Below are 23295 nucleotides of genomic sequence, written 5' to 3'. Positions count from 1 at the left end.
TAACATGGATAAGTTATTGACAATCTAGAAAGTATATATCATGTTGAACTCAGTGTGAGGGGAAGTACATATTGATGAACTTTGCTGGCTGAAGGTGAAAGCACTCCTGTAGCCTTAGAAGTGACTATCAAAACAAACAGGGATTTGTGGTGCTGTTTTTTCATGACGTATAAAAGCCTGAAATACTCCCCAAACAAATTCTACTTTTATTTTTTTTGTTGGAAATGTAGGTCTTATCTACCCTTTTTCTCCTTTAAAACTGGTAAGATTGCAGTATTACACGTGTCATTGAAACCTTAAAATTATTCAGACTGTTTAAAAGTTTTTTAAAAATACCTATTTAATTCCAAAGCCTGAATACCTTTGTGTTGCTGTAAAAGATCCAGTATCCTTCCACAAATGGCTGAGAGAGCACATAAATCATGGCTGAGACCTTTGTCTATCCCAAGGGTAGGCAACCTATGGCACACGTGCTGAAGGCGGCACGTGAGCTGATTTTCAGTGGCACTCACACTGCCTGGGTCCTGGCCACCGGTCCAGGGGGGCTCTGCATTTTAATTTAATTTTAAATGAAGCTTCTTAAAAATTTTAAAAACCTCATTTACTTTAGACACAACAATAGTTTAGTTATATATTATAGACTTATAGAAAGAGACCTTCTAAAAATCTTAAAATGTATTACTGGCACGCGAAACCTTAAATTAGAGTGAATAAATGAAGACTCGGCACGCCACTTCTGACCGGTTGCTGACCTCTGATCTAGCCCATCAAATAAGGGAGCACAAGACTTGTGTTTCATACTCCTAAAGGGAGAGGAAAAACAATAGTTGAACATTTTGGGTTTAAAAAAAATAGGGGGTATGGTGAGCCCGTTACCTGCCCCATATTCACTTTGCAGGGCTCTTTAAAACCAACAAACACCTTTAACTGCCTTGTGATCCCTGGTCCCAGTTTCAAAAAACATAAATAATATATCTGGCGATGGTCTGACAGAATACAAACTTTCAAATTAATGAAGTTTGAAGTGTCTGAAATATTAAACTCTCAGCTGCTAGAAATTTAATGGAAAATGCTGGGAGATCCTTGTCAATAGGCTCCGTGCAAGGATCCAGCTGTAGGATCATGGCCTCAGATTTTAATGGGTGAGGAGACAGAATCTGGAAAGGCCCACTTAGGCATTCATCTTAACCTAGAGATGCTGGTTGGAGACCGAAAGATACTCATTGGTGTAAATTGTCATACTTCTATTAATACAAATAGGCTTGTAGATTCTTAGATTTTCATATCAAAAATAGTGCTGGTACAAGACTGCTTCAAAAGCCTGCTAGTTTTGGAAAGAAATATGTCAAAACACATGGAGCTGAAACTTGATGAAAAGTATTGTCACACTGCTGTGGCAGTACTTCAGAAAAGTAAGGAAATCCAACATGACAGGCGCATGCATTTCCCTCAACCTTGAATGTGAGGGTTTGCTTTCATAAAGTACTTCCACTGTGGAATCTTTGTTATTTAATGTCATGCATTGACTTCTTGTGTTGCAGTACCAGTTATCTGCTGTGGCAATAGATTTTAGGGAGTTTTGGGAGATTAACATGCCTTTGTTTAGGTGTTGTGTGGTGTCTGTGTGTGGGGCTTTTTTTGTTTGAGATACTAGTAAAGGATATTAAACTGCTGCCAGTAGTAGACAAAATAGAAACCCAACAAAATAATGCAGATAGCATTACAGGAATCAAAAACTTATAGCTAATACTGTATGCATAATTTTCCTTAACTACTTTAAAGTATATCAGTTGGCTGAGTTTCTTTCTTTAATGCATTACATTGCCAATGTAAGACATGACTTAATTTCCTGGATGGGTCTTTCAACACTCTTTTCAGCCTATCAGGGCATTGCAATGTTGTCATACTTACTAAGCAGGGCTCTGAAGAGCTCTGTTCAGCCTTCCAAGGCCAAGGAATTTATAGGCTCTGAAGAGCTCTGTTCAGCCTTCCAAGGCCAAGGAAAGTTATTATGAGGCTGTGGACTACTTCTGAAGGGACAGGGGAATGCAGGAAGGCTTTGATAGGGTAAATTGTTCGTCCATTTCACCTAAGGCAGGGGTTCTCACATCAAATTTTTTGGTGGCCTCAGAGAGCGGACACTAATTCTTGCTGGTGGCCGCACTGACACTTTTTCCTAAAATTATTTATTTTTCTTAAAGTTAATAAAGTAATATGCACATATATACATCTAAATCATTGTAATTTATTTATGTAAGTTTTTTTGGGGGAGTTGCCCCCCCTGCATCCCTCCTCACCCCCTCCAACCCACCACTCACCTCCTCTCACCCCCCAAACCTGCCGCTCACCTCCTCGCTCCCCTGCCTGCAGCCAAACACACCCCCCCGCCCCGCCGCCTCACCCTACTGCTGGCTCACAGCTTGCCTTCTCTCACACACACCCCGCCTCCTCCCCCCTCGCCTGCTTCCTCACTCCCCTGCCAGACACCCCCCTGCCTACAGCAAGGACCCCCACTCGCTGCTGGCTTGTCGCTCACCTCCTCACTCCCCCACCAGGGCTCGATCGCTGCTCGCCCCGTTACCCCCACCTCGCTGCTTGCCTCCAACCCCTTCTCTTTCCTGGAGACCTGTGGCAGTCTCTGGAGAACCTGAAAGCTGGCATCACAGGATCTTTATAATGCAAAACGGTAGTTTAAAAAAAATGCACTGGCCATCTTGATACATCACAAGAGGAAAGCAAATTTGTTTGTTTTTGCAGTTCACTATCTATTCCTGGACAGAACTTAGATACAATAATGTAATATAGTAACTACTACACTTCTAATATTTTTTTAAATAGAATTTAAATAATTTAGCTTACTATAATTACCTGCAGGGTAGGTAAGTTTTTGCAGAGATATTCAGTAGTTCTCAGTGTACTTTCCTAAAACAAGTAAGTTATGTTTGATATTCAGCATTTCAGGCTGTGATCAAATTCCTTGTCATCTTGTTGTTGGGGTGAAGACTGTACCAGAAAGGAATGTTCAGTACATATTTAAAAAAAAGAGCTGTAAGTGGTGATCACTGCAGATGAAAGAGCACCACTATTTGCTATTTCTTTTAGATATTGCCACAGATATGTATAGAAATCCTTCCTCAAATATCTGTTAAGAAAATGTTTCCACATATCTAGTATTGGTATAGCAAAGTAAGTGGGTGAGTGGAAGTGCAGGTGACATAAGTCTGAGGGTAAGTCTACACTATCGGGACTACACCAATATAGCTATGGTGCTGTAGATATGCTGGGATAACCCTGTAGTGTAGATGCAGCCAACGGTGAAGGAAGGTTTCTTTCTATTGCTGTAGGATCACCACTTTACCAAATGATGGTAAATGGAAGTATTCCAACGTCAGTTTAGCTGTCTACATTGGGGGGTTAGATTGGCATACGTATAGTGGTTTGGGTGAGAATTTTCACCCTCTTAACTGACATATAGCTATGTCAATCTAGATTTTAAGTGTAGACCAGGCCTCGGTGGAAGCTCTGGTGGAGGAGTGGTGCATCTCTTTAAAACAAACAAACAAAAGTCACTGGTTCACTATGAGTATTGTGCCAAACAGTACCACTGTAAAGGTGACCTTACAAAGATACCGAAAAAAGTTTTTGTGGCCTTTTTGCTTTCTGATTTGTGAGTATGTATAGCAGGGCGGAAGTATTTTCCTGCTTACATTAGAAACATCAGAAATAGAAAACCTGGGAAATCTAGTGTGTGTGTGTGTGGGGGGAGGGCGGGAGTGGGATTTTGTCAGTGCTTCATCCTCATACACCTCTACCCCGATAGAACGCTGTCCTCGGGAGCCAAAAAATCTTATCGCGTTATAGGTGAAACTGCGTTATATCGAACGTGCTTTGATCTGCCGGAGTGCGCAGCGCCCCCCTTCCCCCCCCCCGCCGGAGCACTGCTTTACCGCGTTATAACACGAATTCGGATATATCGGGTCGCGTTATATCTGGGTAGAGGTGTACTTGGCGCTGAAGCAGGAGGAGAGGGAGAAAGGAGGGCCAGAATGTTAAGCCTTATGTCTTGCTTTATTCAAAATGCAAATTTAATCAATAGAGTTGAATAAAGTCAACATTTTAAACAATTCGACTAAACCCCCTTCTCCTTTCTTGACTCTTGTGGGTGTCAGCACCGTTCTTCAGCATGGTCTTCCAACTTGGACAAGGCACAAATTTCTGATGTGGATAAAAAATTGGAAAAACTCTATTTGAAAAACCTTTGGGTCACCTTTATACATCATAATGTAAAAATGGCACAAACCAATCTTTTTCTTTGCAGCCTTGCTTTAAAGGAAAACATGGATGCAATATTGATCTTGTGCCTGTGGCACCACTTGAATTCAGTTAAACCCCCTTCCATCCTCAGGCCAAAACAAATTAGGGCTTACACTGGGGCTCTTTCAACATGTTTTGGAAGAAACTTAACATGCAGGGATAATACCACTAGGCATCTTCTGTTTCCTAGTAAAAATTAAATTGGGATTATAAATCAAGTGCTTTGTTATAGGTTCCAGCTACTGAAAACATAACTGTACATCTTCCGTTGGCTATTTCTTAATGTGAGTGGTGTCTCTTATATCTGTGGGAAAACTACATAGGTGCAACTTTGAAAGTGTTGCTATGCTTCTACATTCTTTACTGTCCATAACATTTTTTTTCTTTTACATGATGTCTTTTCCTGTTCTCTTAATCATTGGTTTTATTTTTCCCATGAAATACTTGTGACTTTCCATCACAAAAGAATGAAAGAATAGTAATGGTGGAGTGAAATGAAGTAAAAGTGGGGCTGTTCTCATTTTGACACAGTTCTAGCAAAGGAGATATGGTATATCCAGGTACCAATGGCTTTTGATAATTAGTAATGATATTTTTATGTCTACCTTGCTCGTGTGGTGTTCTCCAGCTTTGGAAAATTTTTGCTCAAAGGTTCCCAAAGAAGCAGATGACCACCTTCTGTGTTGTAGTAAATTTAAGTGGAAGGCACAGAATGCTACTACAGAGGATATGTCTACGCCCCAGTGGCACGAGAGCTGTGCCTCTGGGGTAGACAGTGATGGAAGGGTTTTTTTCATCACTGTAATTATTCCACCCCCTCAAGGTAGCAGCTAGGTCCATGGAAAAATTCTCCTGTTGAACTTCTGGTGTTTATACCAGGGCTTAGGTTGGCTTAACTATGTCTCTTGGGGGTTTGAATTTTTCATATCATTGAGCGATGTAGCTAGGTCAACCTCTAAGTTGTGCCCACGTAACGACCCTAAATAGCAAATGTCTCCTTTAACAAACTCTGCCTTGTGAAGATGAGCGTCAGAAACCGACTGCACTCTACACACTGGTGGGAAAAGGTCTTGAGGATTGTGTGAGGTGACAGTAATTAGTTGACCAATTTCTAAATGACCAAATCTACTTTTCAGATTCTCTGCAATGAGATCCTTCCAACATTGCTGATGTAATCTGCAATCCCAGTGGACACGGGAATAAGCATTGTTTCTTAGAGGGACACCACTGATGTGTAATACGACTGTTTTGTTTGCTTTATGATATAGGATAAAATCCTACAAATATGGCTTAGGCTGTTTAATCACAAATTTTACTAATAGAAAGATTTTATTGTGACTAGAGTGTTCCAAACTGAGCTGAGGATATACAGAGCCCTGTGGATTTCATAGTTACTAATGGTGGCTCTGTTGCAGTAACTGCCTCTTGCTGCAGAGTTCTGTTTCAACAAGCTCTATTGCTTATGACTATGAAGAGAATGCAAAGTAACCATAAACTGATGTAGTGTTATCTTTGAGCTTGTAAGCAACCTGAAACAATCTTAGAATTAACTCTGAAACCTAAAGATGATGATATAAATGTTGGTATTAACTATCTCATAGCTGCTGATTTTTAGTAGAAGCAGCTAGCTGATGAACCAGAATTTCCACTGTGCTACACCATAGTGCCATAAAATTCAGTAGTCTTACTGAAGCTAAATTCTGTGGCCTTTTGCAAAGTAGACAAGGGCTTAGGTATTAGTGACATCCAAAATACATTTGTCCACCCCAAAATGCCACCATTAATTTGAAGATGCGGGCAGTAGTGGATCACTGATCTCTTAATAGAAGATAATTCAGATTGGTTTGGGAAAGTCCACATGAATTTTAAACTCAGTTGTGTACTTCATTGGTGGTTTTCCCACCTTAGGTTAGAGAACATAATGGCACTTGTATTCTCATGGTGCTATTTGGTGTCCTGCTTAGTGTTTGTTCTAGCTTGATTACTTTGAGAGGAATGGGAGATGCTTCTAATGTTATCACAGTTGGAGTCAAATGCTTTTGGATTGTCCTTTTGGGAGTCTAAATGGGACGTGTATATACCAGTTGAAGCATACTGACATTAAATACCTTGCCAAGGGTATTGCTGCTTTTATTTCAGAACAATTGTCAGAGCAAAAGTGGTTGTGTTTTTTGTTGTTGTTGTTTTTCCCCAGACTGGTCTGTGGAGACTAATGTTTTTGCCATACCAGCAGCCTAACATTCCAGCAGTGAGGGGAATCTTCCCTGGCAGCAAGTACCAGGGGAGCTAATATGATATGGGACACTCTGCCAATTTGCCACCACAAGTAGCATAGGGTAAAGTGTTCATGGAGTGAAAATAGCCTTGTCTGTACACAGCTCTCCCATTTCAGTGTACTATAGCTCCTTTCTTATGAAAGGATAGATTATATACATACATAGAATTTGTGTCAAATCTACTCAAATAGTAAGCTGTAAAATGTTTGTGTTGCTGTCAGTGAATCTTGTGAACTGTCTGCATGACAGATATTAGGGAATGGATGTTTATTGTGTGAATTGGAAGAACAGGTTGAGTGCTGGGATGCTGGTGAATAAGAGTATATCTACAGTACAGCTGCAGCTTTTGCACCATAATGTAGATTCTTCCTACATCAATGGAAGGGGTTTTCCATTGATGTAGTTAATCCACCTCTCCAAGAGGCAGTAGATAGGTTGACAGAAGAATTCTTCCGTTGACCTAGCTGTGTCTAGGTTAACCTACCTATAGCACTCAGTACAAATTTTTTCACAGCCATGAGCAACATAGCTAGGTAAATCTAATTTTTAAGTGTAGACAATCCTAAGACCAGAGTTGCTGAGAAATTAAGTACCGTTGGAACCTGTAGGTGCATAGGGGCCACATTCTGAGGTTGGCAGTGGTGAAAGTATTCAGCTTCTTGAACAGCCAGGCTAGTCCTCTCTCAATATGCAAGAGGAGATGGAAACTCCAAACTTGCAGTTACAGCTACTTCCACATTTGGTATTCCTACATATGAATTATAATTGTACCCCATTCTACATATGTGCCAGTCTTTTGTCATTCATCAGCGGCCTCATGTTTTGTGTAGTGCCTTTTCCCATGCCATCTTCATGAGATTATTCAGAGAGACAGAATCTAATGCAGGATTTTCTCTGGGGGCAAATATGCAGAGGCTGATAGACAAAAGCCACTTTGAGGAAACTTCCAGCCTCATGGTTTCAAAATGTTTTGGTGAGGTTAAGGAAATAGTTGTGTTCCGTCACTGTGCTTGGTACCATAAAAACACAAGTTTTACTAAAGGAGTGATGTTGCTAAGATGACCAGACAGCAAATGTGAAAAATCGGGACAGCGGGTGGTGGGTAATAGGAGCCTATATAAGAAAAAGACCCAAAAATCAGGACTGTCCCTATAAAATCGGGACATCTGGTCACCCTAGATGTTGCACCAGTTTATCTTAACTAGTGCACCTTGAATACACTAGCCTTTTAAAACCAGGGCTTGAAGAATCTACTTATAAAGAAAGAATCTACTTATAAAGAAACATCCTTCCAATGTTTTGTTTCAATATTTATGATGCTATTCATAGCTTGCTTGAGCAGCAGCTGATTGAAACCGAAAAGGCTCTGCAGTCTCATTTCCCACAGGGCTCTGAGGAAAATCAGTTAAATTGAAAAATCAGGTTAATATCACTTTGTTGCTTACCAAGAAAGCTATGAGCAGGAATAACAGGTATGCACTAGCTATTCATGGGACCAGGAAAGTATAGATTAGGAATCCTGTACCCGGCTCAAAGGAGTCAAGAGTACAATAGTGGAGGCCTTCCCTTAAATTAAAAAAAAAAAAAGACTCTGAATGAAATGAAGGATTTAGTTTCCTCCATCCACCAGCCAGAGGGGGCCAGCAGAGATTCATACTTAAATATTCTCTATCTAGAAGCTGATATGAAAGAGAAAACCTAAGCTTGGTTAAGGACAGCCCTGTGGTAGGTAGTGCAGCACCCTTGTCTTTCCAGCAGCTGGCTGTGCTTGATTGGAGATGGGCTTCTCACTATGGCAATGTCCTGGGCCATTTGGGTGGAGATATCTCCTCCACTGTAGGAGTTGCTGATGGTCACAAATTAAAGCTATTTATATTTTCTAGATATGTGAATGTATCAGAGTTACTTTAAAGACATGTATTATCCTTAAAGATAGTCTAGTATGATGACCATATTTTAGAAACCAATAAGCAATTTGCCTCACAGTCACTAATCTCTTGACAGCATGTTGAGTTACCTGTGAAGTGTTAGAAGATATTTGTAAATTCTCTCAAAGCTAATGCTTTTTCAATTTAAACTTTACAGTGTGTGTGAAATTAAACAGTCTTTGGTTAATGTTCTGACAGTTTAAATAACATTCCCTCATTTTGTTGGCGGCAGAAGCAAGACATTTTCGTGTATTACAGTACTAGTCAAAATAGCTGACCTGACCTAACAAAATATGTGTACTAGATATTGCTGGACTCTTGAGGGGGAAAAAAGCCAAAGTTACTTGCGATTTCTAGAATTGTTTTATCCAAACAGCTGGTGCAAACCTCCTGATGGGGCAATAAAGTAGTGACTGCCCAGAATGTATTGGCAAATTTCTGACTGGCTTGCTGGAATATTTCCTTTTGCCAGAACTCAACAAGACTTTCTAAAATGATCTTGAGTATTCATATCTTTTCACAGAATTATTTACAGCAATGTGAAAGGCAAACTAGTTCTGAGATACCTATTTAATGTTAAGATTATATTAAAAAAAAAAACCCATGTGTTTGTTACAGTTTTAGGATGTCTTAAAAATTGCATTGAAATTGACAACCTCTGAGCACTGTGTAGATAACATTGAGAGTACCCAATGGTAAATCCCTTAATTCTGTAGCTCATTCAGTGCTTAAGTAAAATAGGGTAATGGCCAGAAAAGAGAGGTTCTATGTTAGTTACATTGTATGTATATGAAGACATTATTACAATGATTTGATTCTTGCTTGGTAGGGAACACTGCATTACTTGTACTGGATGGTTATATCCTTAAAGCTCGCTTGCTTTTGAGTTCCTTACCAGGTTTCTGTCTTGTACCCTGGTGATCAGGATCTCTGAATATGCCATGTTGGATGCCTTGCTATAAGTTTTTGGCTTCTAGTGTTTGGGACCACCAGCAGGTTGAGTCATAGAATGCCCACTATGTGATCGTTGTCCTGTCTTAATACTTTGGAGTCACTATTCTTTCACCTATTTATACACCTGTAAGGCCCTTTAATGCTGATGGGAGTTGCATATAAAGCCCCCTGGGCCGAAGGTAGAATAGATATTTTGGCTGACTAAATTTCTAGGAACTACTATCTGGAATAAAAACAAAACATGTTTCTAGCAGGAAAAATACTTCATAAAACCAACGTTTTTTCTGGCATATTAGTGTTAGCTTAGTGGAAGAAGCAAAATAGCTAGCATACTCCCATTGCCACTAAAAGATGTGGGTTGTGGGTTTTTTTGGTTGCTAATCTATAGCTATTCTAGTGCAACATTAATAGTAAGTTAATTTTTTTTTCTTGTTGCATGTCTGATTTTCTTTCCAGGACTTCCTTGCAGTTTTCCATGTCTCAATGGACTCCTGAATGTAATATAGTCTATACTATAAAAGCGGATATGAAGAGTGAAGTTCCCTCTGATGCACCAAAGAGACAGGAGAGTCTGAAGGGGATCCTCTTGAATCCTGAGCCCATTGGGGCAGCCAAAAGTTTCCCTGCAGAAGTTGAGATGATTGCCAATAAAGTAGGGAATGAATTCTCTCACTTGTGTGGTGACTCTCAAAAGCAGGACATGAATGGCAATCATCCAGAACAAGACAAAGGTATTGTGGTGCGGAAAAAACGCAAGAGTCAGCAGGCTGGCCCTTCATATGCTCAAAACTGTGGTGTTAAAGAAAACCAGGGAATTTTAGGACTAAGACAACACCTAGAAACACAAAGTGAAGACAATGATTCTTCTTTTAGTGACTGTGTGTCTTCACCTTCATCTAGCCTACATTTTGGAGACTCTGATACAATCACATCTGATGAGGAAAAGGAGACCCCCGTAAGACATACTCAGGCAGTGTTGAGTACAAGTAGAACTCATAGTGCAAGGTCACAAAAGTGGCCTCGTACTGAGACCGAATCTGTACCTGGATTATTAATGAAAAGACCCTGTTTTCATAGCAATTCACCGAGAAGACCTCCATATAGAAAGAGGTTTGTGAAAACCAGTTCCTCGCAGCGAACGCAAAACCAAAAAGAACGAATTTTAATTCAGAGGAAAAAACGGGAGGTATTAGCTCGAAGAAAGTATGCTTTGCTACCCAGCTCTAGCAGTTCCAGTGAGAATGACCTCAGTAGTGAATCTTCCTCAAGTTCTTCCACTGAAGGAGAGGAAGACTTATTTGTATCTCCTGGTGAAAACCACCAAAACAGTACAACTGTTCCCTCAGGTAAAACAAAACTCTTGGGTTTTTTTGAGTGAGTAATCTAGTTGGTTATTAATCTGTTCATTTTATGGTGAATAGTATTTGCATGGTTTTCCTTTTTGTTTATAGACCTTTCAAATGGTGCTCTTCTATTAAAAAAGGAAATAGGTTCTGTGGGAGAGTGTACTATAGTCCTCATGTTAAGAGAGTTCAGAATTTAATATTTATCTTAATAATGGTGCACTTTTAAGTTGTAATAAAATTAAATTGAGAGTTTAAATTCCTATAACCACCTTAGCCCTAAATCCTGCACTAGAATAAAATAATTGTTCCCAGACTGCGGTCCACTGGCAGGATGGATAAGAATCAGTGATTTAAAACAAACAAACCACTTTTGAAATTAAATGCAGGTTTATATAAAAAATTATTTAAACTAAATAGGAAACTGACAACCTATGTTAAGGCCTAAACTTTTATTTCAGTTATTAAAATTATTTAAATTAAATACAAAAAATAGTACTGAGCAATGTGTACATTTTTGCTGCTGTTTTAAATAAAGTCAGACCACTGAACAGGTGAAAGTCACTGGCTAAACACTTGGAACCAGAGTTTGTTGAAGTGCTAAAGCAGCTTTTGTCAACAATAACCTCTTCTGTATGTGCAGAGAGAATTTTTTTTTCCATTTTAATTCAACTAATTCTGTTCAATGATTAGTTCAGACTTGAGAAACCAATTTGCAGTTGAAAAAACAGGAAAACTTCTTTTTCCTTTTCCAGTCTGAGTAAAACTAGGTATGAGAGGATGAGCTCTTCATGTTCTTTAGTGTTTAACTAGGTGACTAGAAACATTCAGTTTACTAGCTACAGATAATAAAATCATTAATACAGAGTTCAGGTTTCCCAGTGACCTCTTGTAACCTTCCAGAACATCGAGTTCAGCAAAGTTTAAACTTCAGAAAACCAGGAAATACACAGGGTATACACCATAAAACCTTAACTCTGCTGTCCACGGTCTTAAAACACCCATAACAGATGTACTCATGCTCTATTTTTTTTTTTGTCATTGCAATGGAAAAGAGCTACCTACCCTACATTCAGACACTTAGGGCTTGTCTACACTTGAAAGGCTACAGTGGCACTGCTGCAGCACATCAGTGTAGACGCTACACTGGGGGTTCTTTCGTCGGCATAGGTAGGTAGGTGTAGGAGTTTCTCTCCATAGGAGAATCCTAGCTCCCCCCTACTGAGTTCCCTCAGCTTCTTTATAAGGCCCAGGTGCCTAATGATCTTATGGGGCTCCTATCCCACATGACAGGGAGGCAGGAACAGGTGTACTAATTGGCTCTTACTCTTATCACCTGTTAACCCCTTATCTAAACCCCATCAGTATGTAACTAAATAAGTGTCTTATCATTGTCTGTGGCGTATGTAAATTCAGTTTCCTTTTTCCAATAAGCTGGTTCACTCATGGAAAATGGGTGTGTATAATAGACTCCTGGCAAAATTGTCATGAAATACTCCTGAGGGCATTCTGCAGCAAAATATTAAAAATTCTGCGCCCAATATTTTTGAAAAATTCTGCATTTTTTTTTTTTTTTTTTTTTGTCAAATAAACGTGGAGGCTCCAGCATGGCATTGGGGAGCACAGGCCACTGGCTGCACAGAGGTGGGAGATCACCCTGTAGCTCCACCCCAGGACATGGACTCAGCGGTGAGGCTGCTCCCAACCCTGACACAGCGCAAGGACTGGGCCTGCCCCAGAAACACCCCAGGGCCCAGCCCCTCTGTGCAAGATGCACCAGGTATGGGCAGGCAGGCTCAGCAAGGCAGGATCCAAGTGTGGAGGAGCTTAGTGTGGGGGGATCCAGGTGTGGGTTGAGAGCGTTCTGTGTGGGGCAACCTGGGTGCAGGCGGCTCAGTGGGGGATCTGGGTGCAGGGGGGATCTGGATGCAGAGGGGTTTGTTGCGGGGTTATGGGTGCAACAGTAATGGGACTCTGCAGGGAGGTCCAGGGGAAGGTGGTTGGGGCTCAGTTTGGGGGTGGGGGGGGCTGGATGTGGGGGGTTCAGTGGAGAGGTCCAGATGCTGGGGAGTGGGGTTCAGTAGGGTAGGGATCCAGGTGCAGCTGGTTGAGGCTCGGAGGGTGGGGATCTGGGTGCGTGTGGCTTCAGGTGGTCCAAGTGCAGGGGGAATGGGGCTCGGCAGTGGGGGTTCTGTGTGTGTATGGGGGGGGAGGGGGGATGAGGCTGGAGGGGGTCCGGATGCATGGGGTTTGGGCAGATGGGGGAGCATCTCCCTGTACAGTGATCCTTCCCCCTGCAGCTGAAGAAGAATGGGTGCAGGAAGCGGGGGGGGGGGGGGGGGGGGGGGGGGAAGAGGGGTTGCAGAGCTTCCTGCAGCCTGCGGAGAAATCTGGGGGTGTGTGTGACCCAGCCCGGGATGCTGTGCAGGGGAAGAGGAAGTCCTCTCCTCCCCAGTCCAGCTGGGACTAGCAGCTGAGCCCGGTGCAGGGTAGGAGCCACCAGCCAGGTCTTCCCCAGTCCTACCACCTGCCTCACGATGATTTACCTCTCTGCTGGCTGCCCTGGGGACTCAAAACATACTGCTGGGGAGGGTCAGATGACCGCTCTTGTGGCTTCCCTTTGCTTCCCCATCAGAAAGTCATTTTTCTGTGGAGAAGCAAAGAAATCTGCAGGGGACATGAATTCTGCGCATGCACAGTGGCGCAGAATTCCCCCAGGAGTAATGAAAATATTACCATTAAAGACAAAATCTATTCTGCAAACTGATGACAGTGGGACAATATTACTTGCCTATCAGAATATTGCTCTTGCAAAGTGAGTGGGTGAGCACAGCTTTGCAAAACTGGCTTAATATACTGAGAATTTGTCTCCAGCTGGCTGGGTAAAAATAATACAGAAATATTCAGTATTTAAAAACTAAAAAAGCAGTAGGAAATAACTTTATTTTTTAGCCTCTTGAAAAAGATTTGTTTGCCAAAAAGTTAGGGAAGAACATTGACATGATTTTTTCCCCCCCACTCAATTGAAATTTCACTTGTATGCCCTTGCGGTCCCATCACTCAGGAACTCTTATTTTAACTTCAGAACATGCTAACTTTCTACTTTTGAATATGAATAGCAATGTTAAAAGGAGATGGCAAATACAGATTTAATTCTGTAAGTGTTTATTACAAGTTGTAGGAAACATAATGCAACTAGGACACAGTTTAAACATGCGTGTAGTATTCTCCCCAAGTCTTTTTGGTCTTACATTTTTTTTGGTGGGACTTCATGCAAGTTATAGAATGCATCCAATCATCAAAACTGAAGACACAATTTCTACAATCTAATATGTTTTCTCTAAAATACATAGCCCTCACAGTCTCTTGCCCAAAAGCCTTAGTAAAGGGATAAGCTGTGTAAAAATGCTTGTAAGCTCCAATGTGTTCATGCAGGCTCCTTTAAGACTTAGATCACGGTTTGGCACTCTTCAGCTCTTTCTAAACTCCTTTTCTAGCTTGCCTTTTAGGTGGGCATTAAATGAAATAAAGTGGTACAGGTAATGAGACTAAAATGTTTTAGAACTTCTGTGGCAAAAGCTTGCATATCTACTTGCTGTCTGTCTCTAGCCTTTTAGCTTCATCTTATTTCCACAAACTGTAGAGATGTTCTGTTCAAGATTATTAGTTATCTCTTATCTGTTGGCTTGGTAATCTAAAACTGAAAAATCTCAGTAAATTGAGTTGTGTGTGTTGCCTGCCTCACAAACCTAAAAATGTCATTGTTGAGGGTTCGGAGGCGGTAGTGTTCAAGCAGTCCTGCTTCTCTGAATAATGAATTACTTTGGATCAGATTTGGTAGATGCTTTTGACTGGCTTGCATTACAGGTTTGTTACATGATCTCTACAGTATCCCTTTTACTTGTGTATATACTATAAAATGCACATACACTTTAATAAAGGCAGTTTTTTAATATATAAAGGTAATAACTTATAAACAAAAAATGAATTCCATGAGTTCAAGGGACTGGACTAGATGACCTTTCGAGGTCCCTTCCAGTCCCATGATTCTATGAATCTTGCATGACAAAGGCAATGTCAAATGTATATAATCCAAACTGATGATTTTTCTCTCCCCTTCCCTGCTCCAGGAAGTATTGATGAAGATGTTGTAGTGATTGAAGCATCCTCCACTCCCCAGGTCACTGCCAATGAAGAAATCAATGTTACCTCAACAGACAGTGAAGTGGAAATTGTAACCGTTGGAGAAAGCTATCGGTGAGATTAGCCTCTATCTCTTTTTATGGTGGATGGGTTGGGTGGGGTAGTTTATCTACTGTGTAAGTAACTTTAAAAAAAAAAATGCTAACCTCCTAAAAATGTGGATAATGGTTTAAAAAGTGTGTTATACTTTGTGTGTGTTTTGTATAGCCTTCACCAACGGCCTGAAAACAAGCAAGAAGTAATGTTGTTCAAAATGGTTTGTATGTATGGAGGATATCCATATCAAAATTTGTTTCTCATTTCCACTAGTGGTCCTTTGTTTTAGGACGCTGGACAAAATTCACAAGGATGTTACAGATGTGTCTGTCTGTCCTTGCAGAGTGTCTGGTGAGCCACAAGTTCTCCAGGTTGAGAATCTGCCTTCCTACTAGAGCTAGATGCTTTTGTCAGGCAACTTTGCTTGAAGCGGAAAACTTGGCACTGACATGTGGAGCCACTCAGGTGCCTCTTTAACATATATGTACATATCTATTTGTTATTGAGGGGGTGTGTGCAAGTTCTAAAACCTTGAAGAATTGTAGAAATCATTTTTAGAAGGTTGTTACTTTTTATCAAAGCTGATTTCTGAGAAAATTAACTAAGGGAGTTACATAGACTCAGACTTTAAGGCCAGAAAGGACCATCATTATCCTCTAGTCTGACCTCCTGCACATTGCAGGCCACAGAACCTCACCCACCCACTCCTGTAATAGACCCATAACCTCTGGCTGAGTTACTGAAGTCCTCAAATCTTGATTTAAAGACTTCAGGTTATAGAGAATTCACCATTTACACTAGTTTAAACCTGGAAGTGACCCGTGTCTCATGCTGTAGAGGAAGGTGAACAACCCTTAGGGTCTCTGCCAATCTGACCTGGGGGAAAATTCCGTCCTGACCCCAAATATGGTGATCAGTTAGATCCTAAGGGTATGTCTACACTATGAAATTAGGTCGATTTTATAGAAGTCGATTTTTAGAAATCAATTTTATACAGTCGATTGCATATGTCCCCACTAAGCACATTAAGTTGGCGGAGTGCATCCTCACTACTGTGGCTAGCATCGACTTACGGAGCAGTGCACTATGGGTAGCTATCTCGCAGTCTCCGCTGCCCATTGGAATTCTGGGTTAAGCTCCCAATGCCTGATGGGGCAAAAACATTGTCGCAGGTGGTTTTGGGTACATGTCGTCAGTCGCCCCTCCCTCCATGAAAGCAACGGCAGGCAAGCGTTTTGTGCCTTTTTTCCTGGATTATCCGTGCAGACGCCATACCATGGCAAGCATGGAGCCCGCTCAGCTCACCGTCACTGCTGCTCTTGTGGGCAAGTCTACTGTGGGGGCTGCTGTGATCCAAGTAGCCAATGCAATCATTGACGTTCTGTTATCAAGGGTAGTGACTCTGGGAAATGTGCGGGCCTTTTTAGATTTTAGGTGTATCTCATTCCTGTCCTTTGTCGCTGGTGAAGAAGTCTTGCAGCCGTACATTCCAGTCCAGTTGGCACTGTAACACCCCATAAGCACTTCTGTGGTTGACACATGTAACAGCTCCAGGGCTTTTGTTCTTTTGTCTTGGTGAGATACCTTGCCCTACCAGGACCTCCAAGCATTCGACACATCATTTTTGGGGGTCTGGGTGAGGAACCTATGGAACATGGGGAGGAGGGTAGGCAGTTATCCTGTGGATGCAGTGGAGTCTGTGCTCTTGTTGGCTTTCCTGCAGCTCCAACAGACGCTTCATCATGTCCGTTTGCTCCCCCATTAGCCTCAGCATCGCGTCCTGCCTCCGTTCTTCACGCTCACTTAATTCTTTCCTGGCCTCTGCCACTGAATGCCTCCATGCATTAAGCTGTGCCCTATCAGTGCGGGAGGACTGCATGAGCTCAGAAAACATGTCATTGCGAGTGCGTTTTTTTCGGCTTCTAATCTGCGATAACCTCAGGGACAGAGATGATAAGGGGAGTGTAGAAACATTGTATGCTCTACGATTTGGGGGGAAGGACTGCATGTTCACCTGTGCTGCTGAGTTCGCCACGCTGACCAAACAGGAAATGAAATTCAAAAGTTCCCGGGGCTTTTCCTGTGTACCTGGCTAGTGCATGGGAGTTCAAAGCGCTGTCCAGAGCGGTCACAATGGAGCACTCTGGGATAACTCCCGGAGGCCAATACCGTTGATTTGCATCTCCACTACCCCAAATTCGACCCAGCAAGGTCGATTTTAGCGCTACTCCCCTTGTCGGGGAGGAGTACAGAAGTCGATTTTAAGAGCCCTTTAGGTCGACGGAACGGGGTTGGTTGAGTGGACGCAGTCATTTTTAGATCGACCTAATGTGGCTAAATTCGACCTAACCCCGTAGTGTAGACCTGGGCTAAGTATGTGGACAAGACTTACCACCCAGACACCTAGGAAAGAATTCTCTGCAGTAACTCAGACCTCCCCATCTAGCGTTCCATCTCTGGCCATTGGAGATACTTGCTGCTAGCAATCACAGATTAACTACATGTCATTATAGGCAGTCTCATCATACCACCCCCTCCATATATGTATCGAGATCAATCTTGAAGCCAGTTAGATTTTTTGCCCCCCTTTGGAAGGCTGTTCCAGAACTTCACTCCTCTGATGGTTAGAAACCTTCATCTAATTTCAAGTCTAAACGCGTTTATATCCATTTGTTCTTGTGTCCACACTGGTGCTTAACTTAAATATCTCCTCTCCCTCTGTGGTATTTATCCCTCTGATGTATTTATAGAGAGCAATCTCCCGTCAGCCTTCTTTTGGTTAGGCTAAACAAGCCAAGATCTTTGAGTCCCCTCTCATAAGGTTTTCCTCTCCTCAGGTCATGCTAATAGCCCTTTTGTGCACCTATTTGAGTTTGAATTCATCTTTCTTAGACATGGGAGACCAGAACTGCACACAGTATTCCAGATGAAGTCTCACCAGTGCGTTGTATAATGGTACTAACACTTCCCTGTCTCTACTGGAAATACCTCACCGGATGCATCCTAGGACTGCATTAGCCTTTTTCATGGCTGCATCACATTGGCAGCTCATAGTCCTTCTGTAATCAGCCAATACACCCAGGTCTTTGAATAATAATATTTAACAAGAATGACAAAATGATATTCCTGCAGAGTCATTTGGTTTGAATAAATTAACTGCATTCTAAACATAAGCATCTACTTCTTTGAACGTGCTCTTTAAAGCAGTAGTGGGTCACTTATTTGGAAGTGTGTGTGTGTTTCACAGAAACATCTGTTAATACAACCCCCACTTCCATAAATGTATTTTATAGGTCTCAGACATGACACTTGCATCAGATTAGTCTGTGCACCAACAAGATTAGACCCCTAATAGGCAACATAAAACAAGATAACACACAGTGGGAAGGAAAGGGAGGAGAGACAGGATAAATCAACTTTATTTTTTGCACTTAGCCTGGCCTGTAGCTCTTTATCTTAATTTATTTTCTTTTTTAAATTCTGATTTTTCCTTTGGTGTACTGTTTCTTGTTGACTCTGTGGTTTTAGCCCTTGCCTATTTTCTCAGTCTTGTGCATTTTTAACCCTTGCCTATCATCTTCAGAGATGCCTGATCAGTTCACCTTAATGTACATTATTAGGAACTGCAGCAATATTTTTCAGGTATGCTTGGAAAGATTTTTCAGATACCTCTCAAACTATTACTTTAAGCTTTTTGTGTATTGTAGATAACCTTTAAAGTGTCAAAAATGAGCCTAGATTATGCTGATTGCATTTATAGAACATTAATTCAAGGCTTGATTAAAGATAGATGGGATTCTTTTATAGATTCAGCTTTTTCTCTGCTCAGCATTTTTAAGAAAAGTTTGTGTAGTAGCCAAAAGGACTAAAGGAGAGTATCAGATAAAGGCTAGTGTTTCTCTTCTCCTCCTCCCCCAAATACGTGAATCCTGCTCCCATTGATGGCAATGGTAGTTTTTCCAGTGGTAGCAAGATCAGGTCAAAGACTTGTTCCAATGCATTTTGATGACATCTGTCAGTAAGTTTCAGATTGTATTGAATTTTCCAGCTCCTTCAATATGCAGATTACTGATAAATTTAAATCTTGAATTTCACTAATGGAGTGACAAGTGTAAAATTCTGTTCTTCTACCATTTACTACTGGTCTTCAGCTACTAGGAAAAGACCTCGTTCTAAAACAGCACTGTATCATTGGCAGCTTTCAGTTGAACACATGCATGTAATTACTTTGTCTTTCTCTACAGTTTTATATTTTTGTGTTTTTTATAATAGCAGTGCTGATCTTCACTTCCAGGATTCAGTCATCTAATGACTGAAAGACGTCCTCAGCTCAGCTTTAAGCCTTAGGTTCTTCCAGGAAATCATTAAATGTCAGAAAATGCCCTCCCTACCAATCAATTATTCTTTATTGTGGTGAAGTTATCTGAATACTTCCTATTCAGACCAAATGTCATGTGGCCTGGTCAGGCACATCACAGCATTTCCAGAATTACAAGTTCTGTTGCTGTTCTGCTGAACAGAAGGTGCCATCAGCAGTCTTAAAATTCCAACTTAACATTTGAAACTAAAACTCTGAATTGTGAATAAACTGAACATTCTGAAGGTAGTTGTTCACCACTATTTAGAACACTGTTCAAAGCAAAATAAGTGTCTGTCTTATGTTCAGCTTCACGTAACTCGTATAGATGAAGCAGGTTACATTTTTAAAAAGTCAAGGATGTGTTTTGGAGGGAAGTAAAAATCTAGGTAAATGAGAATAAAACCTGAAAATACATTATACAGCACTCTAATTTATAGTATCGTTTTTCTGTCAAATCTAGAAGATGGGTTTTCTTACAATACCTATTTTAAATGTATTAAATAAGTGTTGTGTAAGGAAAGGATAGTGTTAAAACTCCTCCTCCCAATAGGTCATAATAGTGTATGAACTTGTCATCTTGGTTTCAGTAATTTGGGTGGCTGTAAATTTAAAAAGAGAAATTTGATAACTTCTTTGATTCACAAAGTTTTGAGGTTTTTGTGTCTATTTTAGGTATTTTGCCATCAAGTTAAGTAAATTTGTTTTCTATATCCTTTACAGTTTCTATACCCAATATCTACCCCCAAAAAATGGAGGTCAGCTGGTGTAATACTCTACTTATTTCATATACTAGAAAATGCAGCCTTTATTTAATTTTTAACGACTTTAGGCTCTGATCCTGCAAAGAGTTGCACATGTGCTTAACTGTACTCCTGTTAGTAGTCCCATTTATTTCAATGATTGTAAAGGTAAGTACATGTGTGTTTGTGGAATTGAGCTCTTATAACAGAGCATCTTAATTCAGTGAGAGAGGATGTTCAGTGTCACAGGACATCTTAGCTTTAATTTTTTTTTTTAAATGCTCCCTTTTGAAATGTTTTCAAAGAAGTCAGGAGATATTAGATATGTCTCCTACTTAAAATTAATGGAAGGTATATCTAAACCCTTTAGCCTACTCAACCCTTGGGTTTTAAATTTCCTGTTAGAAAACTGACCTGAGGACTCCCAGGTACTGCTGAATTTGCTTCATGACATTCTTCTGAATAACCTGTATGGAAAAAGAGTTCTGAGAGATTATATTAAGAGACATTTGTGGAGGGGAGAGAGAGGGAGGTATTAACAATAACTTCTTTAGTAGAAGATGATGGTTTGTGCTGCCTCAGCTAGTTGTTGACAATATTTTGCATGCTGAAGTAGGTATTTCCCACTGTAGAAATGGATGTTGTGGTCTAGTTCTATTAATACTTGACTATAAGAAGAATGATCTGTCATTTTGTTACCTGCAATCCTACTTAATGAATGAATTAAATGGCACATGGGGTATTGTAGAGAAGTACTGTTTACCATAGATTTGGGAATATTATGTAAAATATTTTCATTGTTGCCATCAAATCTGTTATAGTTAAAAAATGGATTATAGTAATTCCTGTGTTGAACTATTGATCCCCTATTAAGTGATGACTCACTGAGTAGTTATTCAGTAGTATTAGATGTTAGCTTTAGGCCTATAGTTTAAAAGGTGCTTGTGAGCAGCTAACTGTATTTTTGATGGTTTAACTTTTATTCAAGTTTGTCTCTAGACTTAAGTAATGGTAGTTTAAAATTTAACCCTCCTCTGGGGGGAATTATATTAAGATTGAGACATGGAATTAATCTTCAGATATTTGATCGTAAGTGATATTCTTTCTCTTTGCCAAAACTAAAGTAGTAATCATATTTAAAATTCTGAAGTGCTAATGGCCTGAAAATTGAAAAGTTCAGTATTTTAAAAAACATAACATTTGTTAACCTCAAAGTGGGAGATGAAATAAGTATGAGAGATCTGAAGCTGTGACTTTTTGTATAAGGAACCTGTTTGTGGGAGACTTAATAAAAAAAACAGTTAGTTGATCCCTACCCTCTTGTATTAATAAAACAAAGAAAGAGATTACTTCTTCAAACACTGTTTAAAAGGTGATAGTGTATAGAAGAACCCTTAACAAAGTTCCTAAATTATGCATCTGGTATATGTATAATTTACAAACTAAGGAAGTAAAACTGGAGCAAAAATTATGATGCTTTTTAGTACTTTTCTTTAAAAAAAAAAAAAAAAAAAAAAAAAAAAATCAACAGTGCACATCAACTTTTTTTTGGTAGTAATGAGATGGGGAAATCTTCCTGGAACTCAGCTGACTGTCAGTATGTTGAAATTAATCCCTACTGGCCACTCATAGTCAAAGCATTACTAGTTAAGGTCAGAAAGAAGAAAATGTAATATTTAGCAAAACACTTAAATTATTTGGCTCATGATGAGCCCTTCTTTCAGATGATGGTAATGTTACTAGTGGCGGGGGAGGAGGATACTGAGGGAAAATATGCCTGCTAGAACTGTGTAGGGAACAGTAATTCCATTTTGTGGAGGATTTTGAGAGCAACTTGTTTGTTATTTTGAACCAAATCAAAACATTTTGATTTTTTTAGCAAAACCCTGCAAAAATTAGTTTCTGAGATAGCAAAATGTTTAGTCCCAAATGTCATAACAATTTCTGTTCCAGGTCAAAATATTTTGTTGTATGCAATTTTCAGTGTCATTTAGTCAGGGCAGGGAAGAGGGGTAGCTGAGGAGTAGGACACAGACTTTTTAAAACAAACAAATGGGCTAGGATGAGTAGTGGTGGTGGTGGAGAGGTGAAAGAGGAGTGGGGCCCCTTGCCACACAACTGTCCCTCTCCTCCAGTGTTTGGGAGCACTTTTCTGTGGTGATAGGGGATCAAACATGGCTGTCTTCCACTACTGCGAAGGGCGGGGCCTCTTCAGCCTCCCCATAGCATCTCTCGGTACCACCTCCTTAGGTGGGACCACAGACTGCATCCACCATGAATGCATTGAGGCTGAGAGCTGTTGACAGCAAATGCTGCACCTTGTAATGCTATCCAAAAACTGGCTCACAACCAGATTGAGGCAGTGAGTGAAGCTAGGAATGTGGAAAAGACCATTGTGCTCTGTCTTTATGATTACTCCCTTGTTGCTGCAAAACCAGCAGAGAGGGACCTTAGCCACTCCTCTGTGACATCATGCAGCTTTTCCAAGATTATGCTGGAAACAATGACTCTGGTATGCTGTCAACTGAGGATGTACATATTGCCAGAGCTGCTGCCAGTCTCTCTGTTGCTCCTGACCTAGTAGGCTGTAACATGTGTAGTCAGCTGTCTGACCACTGAGCCACATGTGAGTAGTCAGGTGTACCCTTCTACATTCAGTTACCCAGACCATACTGTTCTGAAATTCTTAAAGCAGCACACTGATCTGATACTGCCTTGTTAGTAAAACAGGACTATCTAGGAATCTGGTACGGGGGGCATAATCTCACCTTCCATGTAGAAAAAAGGAAGCATGTCCATACCGAGCATCTTTGCACATTCTGCTGCATGCTCCTGGACTTAGCTGAAAGTACTTGAGTGCTTGTCCATATGTATTCCACCACTCAGTTCCTTCTCACTACCCACTGCTGCAAGACTGAGCTCTTCAGTGTCTGCATCTTTATGCATCCCTTTTTGCTCTTAGCTGTAAGTGTGTGTACTCCCTCCTTTTTCTTCTCTGACTGGGAGTTCCATGGTATTGGGTCATAGGGAGGGATGTTAAGTCTCCTGGGTTTAAGTATTGCCCCTCTTGCAGGTTGGCAGTTCCAGTAAATGATGGGCACACATGCCATTTTGTTTAGGAGAAGCACATTTCTGATAAAT

The 23295-nt window shown here is 40.7% G+C and overlaps 1 protein-coding gene across 4 annotated transcripts in view; it reads left to right on the top strand.

The window, feature by feature from the left end:
- Window positions 1-9930: 9930 nt before the first annotated feature.
- Window positions 9931-23295, top strand: part of RNF111 (ring finger protein 111) — a 65005-nt gene continuing 51640 nt past the window's right edge. For 3 of the 4 annotated variants that reach the window (XM_029910773.1, XM_029910772.1, XM_029910771.1), the window contains exons 1-2: window positions 9931-10818; window positions 14946-15072. In XM_029910773.1, the coding sequence (XP_029766633.1) occupies window positions 9948-10818; window positions 14946-15072 (998 nt within the window). In that variant the 5' untranslated portion in view covers window positions 9931-9947. The remainder of the gene's footprint in view (window positions 10819-14945; window positions 15073-23295) is intronic. The other variant, XM_024204922.2, reaches the window with a different exon arrangement.

Source organism: Terrapene carolina, unplaced genomic scaffold (assembly GCF_002925995.2).
Source record: "Terrapene carolina triunguis isolate 2854851 unplaced genomic scaffold, T_m_triunguis-2.0 Scaffold67, whole genome shotgun sequence".
NCBI classification, from domain to species: Eukaryota; Metazoa; Chordata; order Testudines; family Emydidae; genus Terrapene; species Terrapene triunguis.
The sequence above is the reverse complement of the archived record's forward strand: the minus strand, read 5'-3'. Positions and strand labels throughout refer to the sequence as shown.